The following is an 18,842-nucleotide window of genomic DNA, read 5'->3' as shown; positions in this document are numbered from 1 at the left end:
TCAAGGCCCATGCTGAATGGGCAGGGCCACACCTCCATGGAAATTATCCAATCAGAGTTATCACCTACAATTGGGTGGGGTGCATTTCCATGGAAACAACCTAATCCAAACATTCCAACTTAATCCCCGCTAATATATCTGCCCCCACAAGATTGCATCAAAGAACATGGCTTTTCCTGGGGGGCATAATGTATACAAACCGGCACAGTTTCCCTTCTGGAAGCTCTAGGGGACAATCTGTTTCTTTGCCTTTTCCACCTTCTATAGTGCACCCACATTCCTTGGCTCACGGTCCCCTTCCTACATCTTTGAAGCCTGCAAAGGTGGATCACATCACTCTGACCTTATTTCTGTCATCAAAGTTCCCTCTCTGACTCTCACTTTCACTTTTAAGGACACTTGCAATTACAATGAGCCAACCTGGATAATCTAGGATAATCTAGGATAATCAGCTCATTGGCAGCCTTAATTCCATCTGCAACCCCAATTTCCCTTTCCATGTAACCTAACATATTCACCAGCTCTGGGGATTAGCATGTAGGGATCCTTGGGGTGTCATTATTCTGCCTACCACAATAACTCATGGGTCAAAGAGGAAATCTAAAGGGAAATTTTAAAAAATATTTCTAACTAGTGAAAGTTAAATACACTATACCAATATTTGTGGATGCTGCTAAAGCAGTGTTTGGGGAAAAACTTTGGAAATATTTAGGGGGAAATATTTATAACAGAAAAGAATAAAGAACTCAAATCAATAATATAAGCTTCTATCTTAAACTAAAGAAAAGCAAATTAAACCCAAAGAAAGCAGAGGCAGAAAATAATAAAGATAGAAATCAATGAAATTGAAACAGAAAAATAATGGAGAAAATCAATAAAACTGATAAAAAATCAATCAGATTGATAGCCAGACTAAGAAAAAAAGACAGGGCATAAATAACCAAAATTAGGAATAAAAGAAGGAATATCACCATAGACCCTCAGGCATTAAAATAATAATAATGAAATACTGTGAACAACTCTGATTAAGACCAGAAGTAGACTGAGGAAAGCTTGTAATAGTGGTAAATGGAAATGGGAGAGGAAGCTGAAGCAGAAACATAAAGGAACTAACAGGTAATCATGAGAATGAAGTTGATGGCTTTGAATCTAGGCAGCTTGGAGACTTTTTTCCAGAGACTCACTTGAAGGTTGATGTTCTGTGATGATTCAGTGGAAATATAAGGGTATAAGAGAATCAAGGATTCTGGTGAGAGAGAGTTTAGATGCTCAACATGGAGTCGAAACCTGGTGGAGCTAGAAGTTGGAAAGATGGAGAAAGATCAAGAGAGGGCTAATAGATGGACTGAGGGGTAGACATTCAAGGAATTGGAAGTTTCTATGAAGACAAAAAAAAAAAAGGTATTGAAAATGAAGTCATAAGAATGCTTATACTTTGGAAGTTTGGTCCTTAATTTTGTATCTACAATATACCAAGCATTATTCTAGACAGAATATACAATAGGAGCAAGGCAAACAGGAGTCTACCAGCAGAGAGCATATAGCTTTAGTACTGATAAATAAATAAATAATTGGATAATTGCAAGAAGTACTTACAAAGTGATACAGAGGTGTGGCATGATTTTAAATGAGAACGTTGTCACCCAGTAGGAAAATACAAACAAGTGGCACTGAATGCTAAAATCCTCATTACATACCTATATTTACAAACTTCCCCTTAGAGGATCCACAACTATCCAAAAGCTCTCCAATCTCAGCATAAGAACTCTCAACCAAATTATTTCACCAGGGCAAAGCAAATTCTCTGTTTAGAGAATTTTCTGTCCTCTGCACTTACTGATCTCTCAAGAGGATGGAAAAGTATAGTCATTCAGGCCTAGTTTAGTTGACAAATCTCTCTAGAATGTCCAGTTCCGTGAAACTATTGGCATCTGGTTTTAAAAAGTGGGATACAGCACAAGCTGACTCAGTGGGACAGTTCCCATTCTGAACTGAAACTTTTCAGTAAAATATTGCTGGTACACAATCCTATTGCCAATCATGTCAAGCATACATTTCTATCTGTAACAAACAATTAGGTCTTACGTGCTGGTTATTTCAAAATACAATTTATAAATAGAAATATAAAATACACATTTTACAATTAAACAATTTTTGGCTTCTTTACTTCTCCTGCCTTTTTTATGCTTGGCCTTTTTTACCATACTTTTAGTAGAAATTGTGAGTAAAGTCTGAGAATCTGAAAGTTTGGCTCCAATTCTTTCTTTGACAAGAATGTGTAAGGTTTCTTAAGACACTTTTAGTTAATATCTATCACCTTAGTCATAAATGGCTTGGGAACAGCCCCCAACCCTGCCCCCCAATGATCTCTTGGAGTATTGTTTTCTACAACTCAAAAGAAAGTCTTCTAATAGTTTCGTTTTCTTTCTTTTTTCTTTTTTTTCTTTTTTTTCTTTTTTAATGCAATTTTATTGAGATACATTCACACACCATATAATCCATCCAAATATATAATCAGTGGCTCACAGTATCATCACAGAGTTGTGTATTCATCACCACAATCAATTTTAGAATGTTTTCATTACTCCAAAAAATAAATAAAAATAAAAAAGAAAACCCAAAACATCCCATACCCCTATTCCCCCTATTATTTTCTTAGCAGTTCTATTCATGCACCGTACAATCCATCCTAAGTGTACAATCAGTGGCTTTTGGTGTATTCACATAGTTAAGCATTCACCACTACAGTTAGTATAAGAACATTCTCATTTCCTGCAAAGGAAAAATTCCCATACCCTTATATCCCCCCTATTATTGCCATTTAGCTTTGGTATAGTGCCTTTGTTACAATTAATATAAGAATATTACAGTGTTACTGTTAACTATAGATCTTAGTTTACATTAATTGTATTTTTCCCATATACCACCCTATTATTAACAACTTGTAATAGTGACGTACATTTTTTCTAGTTCATGTAAGAACCTTCTTTTATTTATAAAATTAACCACCATCACTGTCCCCTCTAGGTTTTGCTAAATTATACAGTCCCAGTTTTTATCCTCTAGCTTTCCTTCTGGTGCCATACACGACTCGAGCCTTCCTCTTTCAACCATATTCACACTCAGCTTTGTTAACTACACTTAACAGAATTGTGCCACCATCATACAGTATTGTGCTGTCCATTGCCAGACCTTTACAATCAACCTTATTAAACATTTTGTACTCCTTAAGCATCTACTGCCCAATCTCTTCTCTCTTTCTATCTCCTGATAACCTATGCTTTCTACTTTAACTCTCAAGTTTTGCTCATTACAGTTAGTTCATATTAGTGAGATCATGCAATGTTTGTCCTTTGACTTCTGGCTTATTTTGCTCAACATAATGTTCTCGAGGTTCATTCACATCATTGCATGCCTTACGACTTCAACAGGTTAGTTTTTGACTGATAGTATTAACTCTTTTAAGGATGACTTTTGTTCTTTGGAGGCCCTGACTGCTTTCCCCTTCTCAATTACTTGAACAGCTCTCAGCAAACCATCCTGCAGAGCCTGGTTCTTTATCATATTAGTGATCATGAAAGTGACATCCCTGATGTACATCTGTCTCACTTTAGCAGAATAGTGTTCTGCTTTGTTACCATGTGCAATAAAAAAAGTACGAAGTGCTATGATATCTCCTTCTTGCAGCCCAAACTCCTCCAGGGCAGACTCCCAGACAACTCTAATGCGCTTGTTCTTGACTTTTCATCTAAGGACAGAAGCTACAGTGGGAAGACCTCTCACAAGATCTGGCAACTTTTCAAGCACACGAGTGTGCAAGCAAATGAGTACTTCAACAACGTAGCTGTATAAAATATTCAGTTCCATTGAAGTGAACTTAAGTGCTAGAACTGCTATCCATATCTCATCTTGGGCTGCCTGGCTTGCCAAAGTCTTGCTGTGTTGTTCAAATTTCTGTGTTAGGTTATCCTTGGTGGAGTCCAGTTCTTTGAACTGTGCTTCTAAAGCTTGGAGTTTGTGATCTACTCTTCACTGGAGAATGGCCATTGGCATCCAGAAAACCTCTGTTAGCTGGGAAGGCACATGGCTGGCATCTGCTTGCTCCCAGGTTGCGTTTCAAAATGGCGTTCTTCAGAATGTCTCAGTGTCAGCTTCTCAGGGCAAACTCTGGGCTAGTACCTCCAAAGCATCAGGGAAACTCTGCTTTCAACGGTCATCTGTGGAAATCACTTTGGTGGTTCAATGTTCGCTGCGATCTCAGCTTTTCCTCCAATTCCAAACTTGTGTCCAATGTGTGACTGGTTACTGGAGACCCCGAAAACACTGTTTCATATAGTTCTTGGGTAATTGCCAGCTGCTCTAGGGGAGAGACGAAATTCTGCTCCTCGCCACTCCACCATCTTGCCCCGCCTCTAGTTTCGTTTTCTTTGTAGTGTTACACAGCCTTGAATGAGCACTGGCTAAGTTTCATTGAGTTGTTGGTGCCTCCGTGTGGCCACTGCTTTCAATTACAGCTCAGTTTTGTCTGCCAATGAGAAGCATTTGAACTGCTTGCTCAGATGGCAAATTGTGCTTTCTGAAGGCTGGAGAGAATCGTAGGGAGATGAGGTCAGAAACCATATGGGCTGCAAGGGAGAGAGTGGATCCCTGAGCAGTAACCAGATTCTGATTAAAAGAAGAAGGGGGGGTGGATGCTGGGTTTGCATCAGACCATGACCACTACACAGTACAATATTGTAATTGATTCTGTGTTGCCTCCCACACTAGAATGAGAGCTCCATGAAGGCAGAGACATCTTTCCTGGCACTCAGCAAAAGTGGTTGGATGACAGTGAATAGAGAAATGAAAGGGTTTGGTTCATAGAAAGTGTGCAGTAGAAAATAGCTATTATTCTTTCTGTGGTTAATTAGTCATATTAGATGCTTGTGATGGAAGGTGCTTTGAGTAAATCTTATTTAACAAAGCCCTACATGCTCAAGAGTATTTCTCAAACTTCGTTTCTAATACACAGAATTTTATAGACTTAGCAGCATTCATTCATTTTTGATTAATAAATATTAATTGAGCACTGCATTCCAGGGCCTGGAGAACCAAAAATGTGGTTCCCAGAGGAGAACATAACAGACTATATAAAAAATCCCTGCCTCACTGCCAAGCCCCAAGTTTTAGCTCCCTCCCCTCTGGCCACTGCAGGAGTCATATCTTTAGTTCCTCTTCATCTTCCTTTATCTTGCTCAGTCTACTCCTGTTTTTGTTTTTTTTTTAAATCTACTTTATCTCCTAATACTCAATTTAGTTTTTTCAAATGATTGCACATTACAGTACATTCAACCCAGACCTCTTATACTTGTAAAAAAAAAAAAAAAAAAAAAAAATCAAACAAAAACCAGCTATACAGAAACATTACATATGCAAGTATCAGAATTTATCATAAGTGGTTATAGAGGTGTTTTTGAATTCTCTTTTCATCCCTAGGGAGAAACCTAATTAGAATAAGAATGTATTCCCTGTTACAGTTGCTAAAAGGACCAATGTTCACTAGAGGATTATAAATGCCTTGGGGATATAAGATGATTGTACATGGAGAAAAGGAGTTGAGAAAATATTTAAATGATTATTTAAAAGACATACATAGATAAAAGTGGTAAAGTTGGAAATAGTATTTCTTGAGCTCTTGAATTTCTCATTCTCTTATTACTTGTTTAGCCATACCTTCTGGCTTCTATTACATACCCAGGGAATTTATAATTATGATGGGCTTCAAAAATACATACATTTTATTAAGCTGTGTGCTGGTTTGAATCTATTATGTACCCCATAAAAGGCCATGTTCTTATAATCCAGTCTTGTGGGGGCAGACCTGTTGTGGGTGGAATCTTTCGATTAGGTTTTTTCCATGGAGATGTGACCCTGCCCAGTCAAGGTGGGTCTTACTCCTTTACTGGAGTCCTTTAAGAGAGCTCATGAGGAGAGAGAGCTCAGAGAAGTTAAGATATGAAATCCAGAGTTTGCCCCTAAGAGAAGAATTAAGGACCCACAGGAGCTAAGACAGAAGACCAGAGACTTTTGGGAGAAAGCCACTGAAACTAGAAGCTAAACCTGAGAGAGAAGGTTCAGCAGAACTAGCCATGTGCCTTCCCGTGTGACAGAGGAACCCTGGATGCCATGGGCCTTTCCTCAGAGTGGGAATCTACCTCTTGATGCCTTAATTTGGACATTTTCATGACCTTAGAACTGTAAATTCTCAAGCTAATAAATCCCCATTGAAAAAACCAATCTACTTCTGGTATATTGCATTTTGGCAGCTTTAGCAACTGAAACAGACTAGATCAGGGTTTCTCAACCTTGGCCTTGTTGACATTTTGGGCTGTATAATTCTTTGTTGTAGGGGGCTGTTCTGTGCACTATAGAATGTTTAGAGGCATCTCTGGCCTCTACCCACTAAAAGCTAGTATCATCCCTCCCCATTAAGTGTGGTAACCAAAAATGGCAATGGATATTGTCACCTGTCCCTTGGGGAGCAAAATCACCCCTGGTGGAGAACCACTGAACTAAATAAACTGTCTTTCATACTTATTTCTATTTATTATTTATTTATTTCAATCCCTACCACCCTATTGAAATTGTTCTAACCAAGGTCTCCAATTACTATCTAAACCAATAGACACCTACCAGTCCTTATTTAACTTGAGCTCTTAACAGCATGTCATGACCCCCATCCCGCCCCCCCCCCACTTTTTTTTAAGATGTTCTCTTCTCCTTGACATCGACTTCTCTTGGTTTTCCTTCTACTTCTCTGGGTGTCCCTTGGCAGCCCCTTTTCCTCTGTGCATCTCTTAAAGTTGGTGTTCTACAGGGCTCTGTCCTGGGCCCCCTTACTCTCTTGCTTTGCACACTCTCCGTTAGTGATCTCATCCACTTCTGTGGCATCAAATTCCCTCTCTCCATTGATGAATCCCTGGTCCTTTTCTCAAGCCCAAACCCTCTCTCCAAAAAGACAATTGCCTACTAGACATTTTCACTTGGGAACCCTTTAGCACTTCAAAATAAAAATGTACAAAACTAAAAATATACAACCCCAAACTTTCTTTTCCTGTGTTTCCCATTTCAGTGAAAGGCATTACCATTTGCCAGTTGCCTAAACCATAAACATAGGATTCATTTTAGATTCCTTCCTTTCTCTCTCTCACCTACAAGTCTTGTTAACTTTATCTCCTCAGTCAGTGTTTTACAAACTTTAGTATGGATAAGAAATACAAGGAAGGCTTGTTAAAATGCAGATTCCTGATTCCACCCCAGAAATTCTAATTTAACACGTCTGGGGTGAGGGGTGAGAATCTATCTTTCTGATATGCTCCTAGCACTTGGCTTTGCTGATCCCTACTCTTTCTTCAACTTTCAGATTGTATATTTATTTTATAGAGGTTACAAAATCTTGGGTCACAAACTCAGATATGTGAGAAACTTCATTTTTCTAAAATTTGAACTTAATTTTTTTGCTCATTCCATTGGGTAATAGAAATTAAACTTCAGTTTGGGTATTCAGTCAATCAGAGTCCCATCGACATTTTTTATCCAGGTTGTGTCTATGTTTGCAGGGACATAAGAAGTTCTAAGATGCTGGTTAGTGGGGGCTCAGCTGTTATCATCTATACTACTGACATCCACCATCTATCCACACCTTCCTACCCACCTGCCTTCAGTGCTTCCATGTCCTTGTCTTACCAACAAAGCCTCAGAAAACTGTGTACCCTCCTTGTCCCAGTACTAAGGTCCCATCAAGTATGGTGACCAACTCTCCCGCTTTGCCTATGACTGAAGGTTTCCCAGGAGCAGGCCTTTCAGTGCTAAAATTGGGAATGTCTCAGGCAAACTGGGATGGTTGGTCACCCTTCTTCCAAGACAACTTCTTCTTCAAATCTTTATCAATGCTTCTTTTCAGTTAGTGAGAAACATTTTAAGAGTCTCTGTAGCATTGGCATGAGGGAAACTTTGTAAGTCTATTTCAGACTTTCTTCCTGGATACTCCATCCAGTCCCCTCTACCCTATGGCTCCTGGTCCATGTAAGACACAGGTGAACATCACAAGGTTTGCTACCTTCTTGGAGTTCATTGGGGAAGGGAGAAATGTTTCCTTTGGCCTTTGATGCCCCCAAACTCTCTGGGCTACTATCATTATGAATATATTGGGCTGCAAATAACAAGACAATTCTACTACAGTGGCTCAAATAAGTTAGATATTTGTCTTACCCAATAAGTTCAGGGAGATGCAGTCCAGGATTAAGCTGTCTACTCAAAGATTCTTCTTTCTGTTTTCTTGTCCTGCCATCCTTAGCATGTGATTTTTATCCTCATAGTTGCAAGATCACTGCTGTAATTCCAAGACAATGAATTCAAGTGCTTCTCTTTTTACCTCTATAGTAGACGAAAGCAAAACGGAAGAGGTTGGAATCTGCCACAGGAACACTCACCAATGTCTAGCTCTCTTGATTTCCCTCTAATTCTCCTTAACTAATATTTATTAGTGAAAGAGTTACTCTATCGTTTATATATTCCACCAAATGTATGGTTTGTGTAAAAAAATGCTTTAAATACAGATGTCTTGGGCTTCTGAAAATCAAAACCCCAAAGCTAACATCTTTACTGCATTCTACCATAACAATCCTCTCTTGATACAAAGGATGCCTCATGGTTCGTGAAGTAATAGGGAATACTGAGGGAAATCCCTTCGGTTAATATATCAAAATATTATTCCATAGCAATTCATTCAACTATTATTTATTGAGTGCCCATTATGTACTGGATACAATGCTAGCCCCTGGAGACTCAAGAGTGTTCCAGACATCAAGACATCTGTTTTCACAGAGTTTATAAACATGGGAACAAATAAATGTTAGGAGTGTGATAAAAAAGTGTGATGAGATCAAAGTCACTTTAGCAAGTGTGGGGAGAGTAGCATTTCTGAGGAGGTGATATTCAAGCTAACATTGAAGGATGAGTTTGAATCAGCCATGAGAAATGCTGAGGGTAGAACATACCAGGTAGAAACAACTACACAAAAGCCTAGAGGAGGGAAAGGGCAAGTCACATAAGAGGAAGAGAATGGAGGCAGGTGAAGCTGGCATAGTGATGGAGGGGGAGAATGGTATGATGTGGAGGTGGAAAGAAAGGAAACATCCTGATCATCCACGATCAAACATCCTTTATAGGCCCTGGTAAGGAATTTGTATTTTTAATTTTATTTTAAGAACAATAGGAAGCTATAGATGGATTATTTTAACCAATGCAGTTATATGATCTGATTTATTTTAAAAATCACTCTGGTTGCTATTTGGAGAATAGATTGCAGGTATAATGGGGCAAAAGTGGAGGTAGGCAGGTAAGTTAGAAGGATAGAAGCCAGGAAAGAGTTGATAGTGGCTTGGACTAGAGTGGTGGTGGAAATGGAGAACAGTTAATGGATTCAAGTTCTATTATGGTAGAATTTAATGGGCAGGATGATGAATTGTATGTTAATAAGAGAAAATGAGGACTGAAAGATGTCTGCTAGATTTTAGCTTCAGCAAATAGATATACAATAGGTTTTTTAATATAGGGAAAACCAGAAGAACAGCTTTTAGAGGGAAATTGAGGGATCCATTTAAAATACATTGTGTTTGAGATGTCTATTTGACATCTGTGCCGGTTTGAATGTATTGTGTCTCCCAAATGCCATTATCTTTGTGGTCTTGTGGGGCAGACGTTTTGGTGCTGGTTAGATTTTCTTGGAATGTGCCCCACCCAGCTGTGGGTGATGATTCTGATGAGATGTTTCCATGGAGGCGTGGCCCCACCCATGCAGGGTGGGCCTTGATCAGTGGAGCCACATAAATGAGCTGACTCAAAGAGAGGGAATGGAGTGCAGCTGGGAGTGATGTTTTGAAGAGGAGCAAGCTTGCTAGAGAGGAACGTCCTGGGAGAAAGCCATTTTGAGGCCAGAACTTTGGAGCAGACGCCAGCTGCCTTCCTAGCTAGCAGAGGTTTTCCGGACGCCATTGGCCATCCTCCAGTGAAGGTACCCGATTGCTGAGGTGTTACTTTGGATGCTTTGTGGCCTTAAGACTGTAACTGTGTAGCGAAATAAACCCCTGTTTTATAAAAGCCTATCCATCTCTGGTGTTTTGCATTCTGCAGCATTAGCAAGCTAGAACAACATCTAAGTAAAGATGTTAAGTGGGCAGTTTCCTATACAAGCCTGGTGCTCTTGGGAGAGAGCAGGAATGAAAAAATAAATTTAAGAATCATTAATATGTAGAGGATGTTTAATGTCATGGGGCTTAGGCAGAGAATTTTATTGAGGAGAGAACTGAGATTCTCTAACATTTGGAAGCTGGGAAGGGGAGGAAGATTTAGCAAAGAGATGGAGAAGAAGCAGCCAATGATACAGGAAAAAAGTAGAAAGTTGTGATGACCTGGGGGCCAAGGGAGGAACAGTTGTTATGAAGGAGAGAGTAGTCAGCTGACTCAAATCTGTTGAAATATTAAGAAAATTAAAGACAAAGGAGTGTGTCCATTGGATTTGACTTATCTTCCCCTGGAAAGACTGGGTTAAGTGCTACTCCTATGTGATGGTATAGTTCCATGTACATGTTTTATCATGCCATTTACTATTTTCTATTGTAACTGTTTTAATTATCTGTGACTCATATTAGATTATCTGCTCCATGAGGGCAGAGGCCATGCTTGATTGGATCACATTTGTAGCACAGTGCCTGACATACAGTTGATGCTGAATAAATATTTGTTCATTGATGAATGAATGAATGAAAAAAATATGTACAAAAGGCCATTCACAAACCTCTCCTTCCCAAACGAACAAATAAGCATTACCTGACTCCTCAACTCTGGATGATTCATCAAAATTCAACAATTGAGAGGGAGACAGTCACATTGGAGATCATGAGATTGGTCTTAATTCACAAAAATGGTGATAGAATAGGGGGAGAAAAGGAGGGGTGATTCAAAGTGCTAAGACTCACATACATAAAAATTAGTTGATAAACCTAAACTTATAACCTCTTCAAAACTGGAAAGATTGCTCTTCCTCTCCTACATATGCTATGGGAGCTGCACATTACCTTCCTGTGGCAGCTTTTCCCATTTGAACTGTGCTACATGCTTATTTTTAACTTGATTTCACCTGTATAATTATACTTGGATTTTGGGGGAAAGGGGGTTGTTTTGGGGGGAAGGAGCTACATGCATTGGAATTTGTATACTACAATGCTTCAACCCTCATCCATCAGGAATCTATCTTTAGTTATCTATTCACTGAAGAGTCTTCACATTTTTGCAGCTCTTCTTATCTAAAGAGTAATTGAAGTTCCAGTTCTTTGTGGCATTCCCTATCAAGTTTATCAGATTAATCACAGTTGACTCCAAGACTGACCTAACCCTTTAAAAGTATAGAGTCTATCCCAGAATTGGCCTGAATTTCTTTCATTACTTGGACTAAGGCAGGCTCCATTTTTCCCCAAATATACTTATGTATGAGTTTCCTATGGCTGCCATAGCAAATGATCACAATCTTGGTGGCTTAAAACAACACACATTTATTATCTTCCAGTTCCAGAAGTACAAAATCAGTTCCACTGGACCAAAATCAAGGTGTTGGCATGGCACCACTCCTTGCAGAAGCTCTAGAGGGAAGTCCATTCCTTGCCTCTTCTAGTTTCTGGTGGCTGCCGGCATTCTTTGGCTTGTGGTTGCATCATTCCAAGCTCTGTCTCTGTGGTCACATTGCCTTCTCCTCTTCTGTGTATGGAGCATCCCCTTTCCTCTCCCTCTTATAAGGACATTTGGATTGCATTTAGGGCCCAACCAGATAATCCAGGTAATATCATCACAAAATTCTTAATTGATTCACATCTGCAACAGACTCTTTTTCCAAATAAAGTAATGTTTATAGGTTGCAGGGATTAGTTCCTGATAATCTTTGGGGACCCTTATCAGCCTACCACAATTTACTTCTAGATTTACCTATTCTGTCTCAAAACTAGGCCAAACTGACTTACTACAATACATGCAAGTTTGCAATACTTTTCATAAATTCCAATGTAAGATAAACCTGTAAAATTGTTAAAAAGTTTTTATTTTTCAATTAAAACATTTAAAATAGATTTTATTCAGGACAAATGCAAAGGTTCTAAGATGACCAGTTATTAAGTGATCTTCAATCCATATCATTTGAACAGTGGTTGAAAGGATTTGCTGTAATGACCTGAAAAAGAGAAGGTCTAAAGAGAGATCATATAGCTTTCTTTCTATGTATAAAGGGATGTCATAGAGAATACAGATTAGATACCAGCTGTTCAGTTGAATCAGGAACAATTAAATGTAGGTGGACAGAGGCAGATTTCAGTCCAATATGAAAAAGAACTCAGAATGGACCTCCTCAAAATGAGGTCCATTCCTAGCTTTGGAAGTGTTTATAAATATTCAGTGGCCCTGAGGGGAAATGCAGAAGGAAGAGGTCAAAAATATATCCTCAGATAACACATTAAGGAGTATATTTTATAAAAACATAGTCTTTTTAGTGGCTGCTTCTAGATAAATCTAAGTAATATCTTTCCCCAAATCATTTTTCAAATTACAGTCAGAGTGATCTTTTAAAAATGCAAATATGATATGTCCTTCCCTTGGATTGGCTTCATTTGCAAACCCTTCATTTACTTAAGGGTCCTTTCAAGCCTGACCCCTGACTCTGAGCACTTTTTCAAGATTTTGATGAAAGCATTCATTGTACTATCAACTATGTCTGTTTTCCCTGCTAAAATATAAGTTCTTTGAGGACAGAAACTGCATGTCCTGTTCACCACAATATCTGGCAGATGTTAAGCACACTCAAGTATTTGTTCAATGAATGAATGGACTGTCTTTTTAAAAATCTGGTTTGAAGCATAAATGGAATCTGATGAAAGAGAGTATGTTTGTGGAGAAGCAAGGCCTTCCTGTAATTGTGCCTGACAGTCTCCTCCTGAATGCCTCTTTGTTGCTCAGATGTGGCCCTCTCTCTCTATCTAAGCCAACTTGCCAGGTGAAATCACTGCCCTCCCCCCTACGTGGGATCTGACACCCAGGGGAGTAAATCTCCCTGGCAATGTGGAATATGACTCCTGGGGAGGAATCTAGACCCAGCATTGTGGGATGGAGAACATCTTCTTGACCAAAAGGGGGATGTGAAAGGAAATGAAATAACCTTTAGTTGCAGAGAGATTCCAAAAGGAGCCAAGAGGTCACTCTGGTGGACACTCTTACGCACAATATAGACAATCCTTTTTCGGTTCTGATGAATTGGAATAGCTAGCAGTAAATACCTGAAACTATCAAACTACAACCCAGAACCCTTGAATCTTGAAGACGATTGTATAAAATTTTAGCTTATGAGGGGAGACAATGTGATTGGGAAAGACATATGGACCACACTCCCCTTTGTTCAGTGTATGGATGGATGAGCAGAAAAATGGGGGCAAAACAACAACAACAACAAAAGCACCCAGTGTTCTTTTTTACTTTAATTTTTCTTTTTTACTTTAATTTTTATTATTATTTTTGTGCGTGTGGTAATGAAAATGTTCCAAAATTAATTGTGGTGATGAACACACAACTATATAATGGTACTGTGAACAACTGAATGTATGCTTTGTATGACTGCATGGTATGTGAATATATCTCAAAACTGAATTTAAAAAAAAAGTGAAATAATACCCCCCTCCCCTTAAAAAAGAGAGTATGTTTGCCTGACACCAGATTTTTAGTTTCAGAAACTACCAGAGTAGATTTCATGAAAGAAATGGGAGGCAGATGAGCAATCATCAAACACGGCAGGTCTATCAAAGTGGAAAGTCAGAAGCTTCGTGGACGACAGAAAAACTGGCGAGTCAGGGCATGCTGCCTTAAGATGCGTCATTTATTCATTCATTCCCAAATAATTATAGGGTGCCTATTATATGTCTGGCACTAGAGGCTAGGAATTCAAAGACAAGCAAGTCAGACACAATCCCGCCTACAACCTTCAGCCAAACGAAAGGAGACAAATACTCAGCAAAGCACCTTCCATGACTTGTAGTAAGCGCTGTTCAAGAAAATACCAGTGTATTTTAGCTAGCTTAGTTGGACAGGTGGAGGACAACGTGGAATTGGTTGGTCAGGTCTTTCTGGTTTAAGCTAAGAACTGAAAAATGTGTAGGAAACGGCAGTCTGAAGAACTGAAAGTTCAGTAGCTATGATTTGGGTTCCTACAAGAAAAGACACACCGTCGAGAGATTCAAGGGCACCTTGGCAGGCTTGGTTTTCAGTGACCTAGTGTGGGAGGTCATTAGCTTACGTTTCAACTTTCCACCTGAGTTGGGTTTGCTTCAAATTACTGGTTCTTTATTCCTGGAGGCGCGCACTAATTGTACAGTGGCGGTGGCCCGCAGGCAGCCTCAGTGTCTTGAAGATTGGGGGTAGGCGATCTACTCGCATCAATCTCCTGCCGCGGAAGAGGCCTCAAAGCCCCGCCCATCTCCAGGCAGTCTTCAGGCCCGGGACCCAGGGGCCGCCCACGGCCGCGGCGATCACGTGACCCGAAGTGTGACGTCGGAGGAAGGAGACGCCATTAGAGGGAGGCGGAGAACGAGTGTTCTTCTTTTCTCTGGTTCTTGACGTGGTGGCTGGGGCCCTTCATTCTCGGACTTTCCCTCGGTCTTTCCAGGCCTCACCCAGTGGAGGGAGTGGAGGCGGCGCCCGGGGCAGGCGGTGCCTGTGCGGAGGGGGCTGCGCCGGCCTCTGTTGTGAAGGTGTTGCGGCGGCTGTGGGGACCTCGGCGCGGCTCTAGGGCTCCGGCGGCCGGGAAGCGACGGGATGGCTGCGGCCGGCGGCGGCGGCGGGGCGGCGGCGGGCCGAGCCTACTCGTTCAAGGTGGTGTTGCTTGGGGAAGGCTGCGTAGGGAAGACGTCGCTGGTGCTGCGCTACTGTGAGAACAAGTTCAACGACAAGCACATCACCACCCTGCAGGTGCGGACCTCGAGAGGGCGGGCCGCAACAACCGCGGCGGCCCCGGGGAACCGGAGGTGGCGCCTCTGCGGCCCGTACCCCTTTGGAGCTGGGAGGACTTTGCTACCCTCGGTCCTTAGAGCTAGGTTTGCAAATCTCAGACCGGCCACATCTGTTTCCGGATTGCCTTTCCGAATTCACCCTGGGGGCGCGCGGGGTTGGCGACGCTTGTCCCGGATGTTGGGAGGGGAGTGGAAGGGCCTTAAAATCCCCAGTGTTCTCCGTGGTGGCTGCGTGCGTTGTGGGGAATCCCCATCGGTGGGCTAGCTCTTCCCCTTTGATGCACTTCTGCCTGCGCCCTAGGTGCCTTCACTCTGACGACACTGCGTGTCGGCCCTTTTTCTTTTCCGGAATTAGGAACTTAGATGCGGATTTGATTTCGCGAACTAGGTGGTTTATAACTTCAGCGCTTACTGATGACTAAGTGTTTATGGAAGTTCCATTTTGTCCTGTCTTCCAGTAACATTCTGATTGGCAAAACATTCGTCTCTGGAGGGTTTTTGAAATGACCGCTTGCTGGTGCGGGTTACTCAGTTTCTTTGCTGCTTGCGTGGATCTGGCTTGTGGGTCACTTATTTTCTGCGAGGTCGGTCGACCACATGGAAACGTCATGTAAATACTCTCCAACAATTGGTCCTCCAAATAAAAGCTTGGCTACTTTGCTTCCTTTATCTGTAATACAGGGCCCGCTTTCTTCTGCACTTACTTTATGGTTAGTCCAAAAAGTGTTAAAATCGGAGTTAATTGGGAGTGAAGCCAGGACATCGAGGGAGTTGTACTCTCCCCCTCCGCCCCCAAGAAATCAGTTTTCACAGGTCAGAAGAAAAAAAAATGCTAATATTCTGACTAGATCACAAAGACAGTAAAGTCTGGTGAATTTTTGAGTCTCACTGTCTAGATTCAAATCCCACCTCTATCGTTTAACCAGCGGTGTGATGTTCGGCCAGTTACTTAACCTCTCTGTGCCTGAGTTTCTTCCTCTGTTAAAATGGCGATAATAGTAGTGCCTAAACTCATAGGGCTGTTGTCTGGATATATGTATATGTAAAAACACTTTAAGGAGTTTTTCCAGTGTAAACTCTGACTTACTATTACTGCTCCAAATTGCACAATAGATTTTAATTAGTGGTTGTGTAGTGTGTTAAAACATAGACACTTTAATAGAATATACAGTCTCCTAATTGTGACATTAGATGTTTTGTGCTATTATTAAATTACTGAGTCTGGAATTGACAAAGATGCTCTGGTTCTGATTCCATGTTCTATTTTTACTCCTCTGTTTCTACTCCTCCAGTGTAAAAGCATGACATCTCCAACAATGAATGTCAGGACATTGGTTTTTTTTTTTCTTCCTTAAATGCTTGTCCAAGAGCACTCAAAATTTCTTAATAATGTGTTGTCATTGTTGAGTATGGCTAGTGAGAGAATCGTATGTTTCGGTTCAAGGAATTTTATAGAAGAAATACCTGTGATCGTTTGGAAACTCAGAATTTCATTTAGGAAAAGCAATAACAATGACTAAGATTTAGTGAATTCTTACTGTGCTAAGCATTGTACTTCTGTCATTTAATTCTTACAGCAGCCTTTGAAGTGGATTAGCTCCTTTTACAGGTGAGGAAACAGGCTTGGTTGAGTTGAGTAATTTGCTGGCGGTTGTATTGCCGCAAGTCATAGTACTTTGGCTCGATTTAGGGTTTGAACCCAGGTCTGACTTCAGATCTTGAGCAATTGTCACACTGCTTTGGGATATTGGTAAACAACCCTTTTGGTTTCCTTTGTTCTACAGATCTAAGGTAAGAGAGAAAGCATTGTAATTGAACTCTTAATGCATTCTTTTAAAGATAATTTAGCCCTTCAACCTAAAAATTACACTTTTATTGTAACTTTCTAAAACATCCTTAAAGCTAAAAACAGGGTAAAGATTTTTAAATATCTGAGAGAAAACTCTGACAGCTACACAAGAGAGGGTGAAATTATAATAGATCTCTGGTATAAAAAAGCAAAGCAGTCCTAGTTTTAATATTCATATAAGTCATCACAAACACTATTTGGCTTATATTACAGAATTGAGGATTTTGTTGCATACCAATGTATGGAAACAGCACCAGATCTAAGCTCTAAGTTCATCTCGTCTTTCCTAATCATTTTTTTTTTTTCAGAGAAATTTAACTTCCTTGTGACTTGTAAGACTTAACCTTGTATCCTTTTATTTCCAAATGAAGGGGCGATCTGTTCTGTATCATGCATCAGAATATATGAGAGGAAGAGTTCTTCTATTTTCTCGTTAACAAAACTACTCATCTTTGTAAAATACGTTGTGTTTCTCAAAGTACACTTTCATACATTAGTAGTTCAAAGAATCGTAGGGCTGACAGGAATCTGAGATAGTTTATGGTTCACTGCTTCAGTCTTTTAATATCCCAGTTAAGTGATTGTCCACTTTTGTTTGAACATCTTGTAGGTGAGATCAATTGATCGCATAAGAAATAGAAAACTCACTATGTTCTGATTGTGCCCATTTCATTTTTAGGCAGGTCTAATTTCCAATAAGTTTTTCTGTGAGTAAAGCCAAAATCTTTTTCCTGTCATAGTTCTGCCCTCTGAATCTTGGTCTCACATGACATCCCTTCTGATAGTTGAAGATAGCTATGACATCCCCTTGAGTCTCTTCTTCTCTTGAGAAAGCAACTCTTGTTTAACTTGGATCTCCTATGACATTGTTTAAATCCTTTCACTTTTCTGACATCTCCTTTCTAGAGACTCTATTTAATTATTGTTCTTTTCTTAAAGTTTGATGCTCTGAACTGTGGAAATGATTCAAGGTGTGGTTTGAATGAGCAGAGAAGTACATGCTGTCACCTCTTCCATTGAGAATCCTTTTCTGATGGTTAAGTAGAGAAGATTCTGTGAGCTTTTTGGTTAGATGTCACACTGATGAATACTGGGCTTGCTGTCAATTAAAACATCTTAGTCTTAATTGCTTCCAAAAAAAAAAAAGTGTTACATCCCTCACATTCTCTTCTGATTGTTGCAGTTTTTTTCCCCTCATGTTTTTGATCCATTAAACTTGGCCTTGCTAGATTTGATCTAACAGATAATCCCGTTAATGTCCTTTTAAATCTTATTTCTGTATTTCAAAAAACATTGATTGAGTTTCTGTAGGCCATGCACTGGCTTGGGTCCTGGGCATGCAGAGAACAAAGCATGGTTCCTATTGTCTGGATTTTAATTTTGTCACCTGGGAATTTGCTAAGAAAGCCTTCAGTATTATTAATAAAGATACTGCAAGAAAAGGGTGATGGCCAAGTACAGAGCTCTGCAGCAAGTCTCACTGTAGTTCAGTGATGCATGACCAGAGGTGCATTTTTTTCCTTGGGAGTGCAGAAGCTTAGAGTGGGGTTTTTCAGACTATGCATGGGTCACAGTCTATCACCTCCTTTCTCCCCCTGAGTGAGAAACGCTTAACACTTAGTGTTGTTCATATTAATGATGTGGAAACAGAAAACAGCTTCAGATTGACTATAGGGGCACTACCTAGTGGACACAGATCCTAATGGTTATTCCATTATAACAAACTCTCCTAACTTTTTTTGCCCTAGTCACATCGGTCTTGCTTGTAGGGGATACCATGAGATGCTTTGCAGAAGATAAGCTGTAATATATTTATGCAGTATCCGTATCTATTAGGGGCCTGTATGATACGGTAAAAAGAGAAGAGTACTTAGAAGTTAGACTTGGTTTTGAAATCTGACTCCCAATTCATAGGC

General features: G+C 40.2%; 1 protein-coding gene and 1 pseudogene across 1 annotated transcript in view; one reads left to right on the top strand and one right to left on the bottom strand.

Annotated features, from left to right (window-relative positions):
* Nucleotides 1-3,012: 3,012 nt before the first annotated feature.
* On the bottom strand, nt 3,013-14,545 carry LOC119542647 (annotated as a pseudogene).
* Nucleotides 14,546-14,608: 63 nt separating this feature from the next.
* RAB21 (RAB21, member RAS oncogene family) overlaps nt 14,609-18,842 on the top strand; it is a 43,882-nt gene continuing 39,648 nt past the window's right edge. Inside the window, exon 1 of the mRNA XM_037846145.1 lies at nt 14,609-15,036. Within this exon, the coding sequence (XP_037702073.1) occupies nt 14,884-15,036 (153 nt within the window). The 5' untranslated portion in view covers nt 14,609-14,883. The remainder of the gene's footprint in view (nt 15,037-18,842) is intronic.

The sequence above is a fragment of the Choloepus didactylus genome, chromosome 8 (assembly GCF_015220235.1).
Source record: "Choloepus didactylus isolate mChoDid1 chromosome 8, mChoDid1.pri, whole genome shotgun sequence".
Taxonomy (NCBI): domain Eukaryota; kingdom Metazoa; phylum Chordata; class Mammalia; order Pilosa; family Megalonychidae; genus Choloepus; species Choloepus didactylus.
Note: the sequence above shows the minus strand (reverse complement) of the source record. Positions and strands in the feature narration are given on the sequence as shown.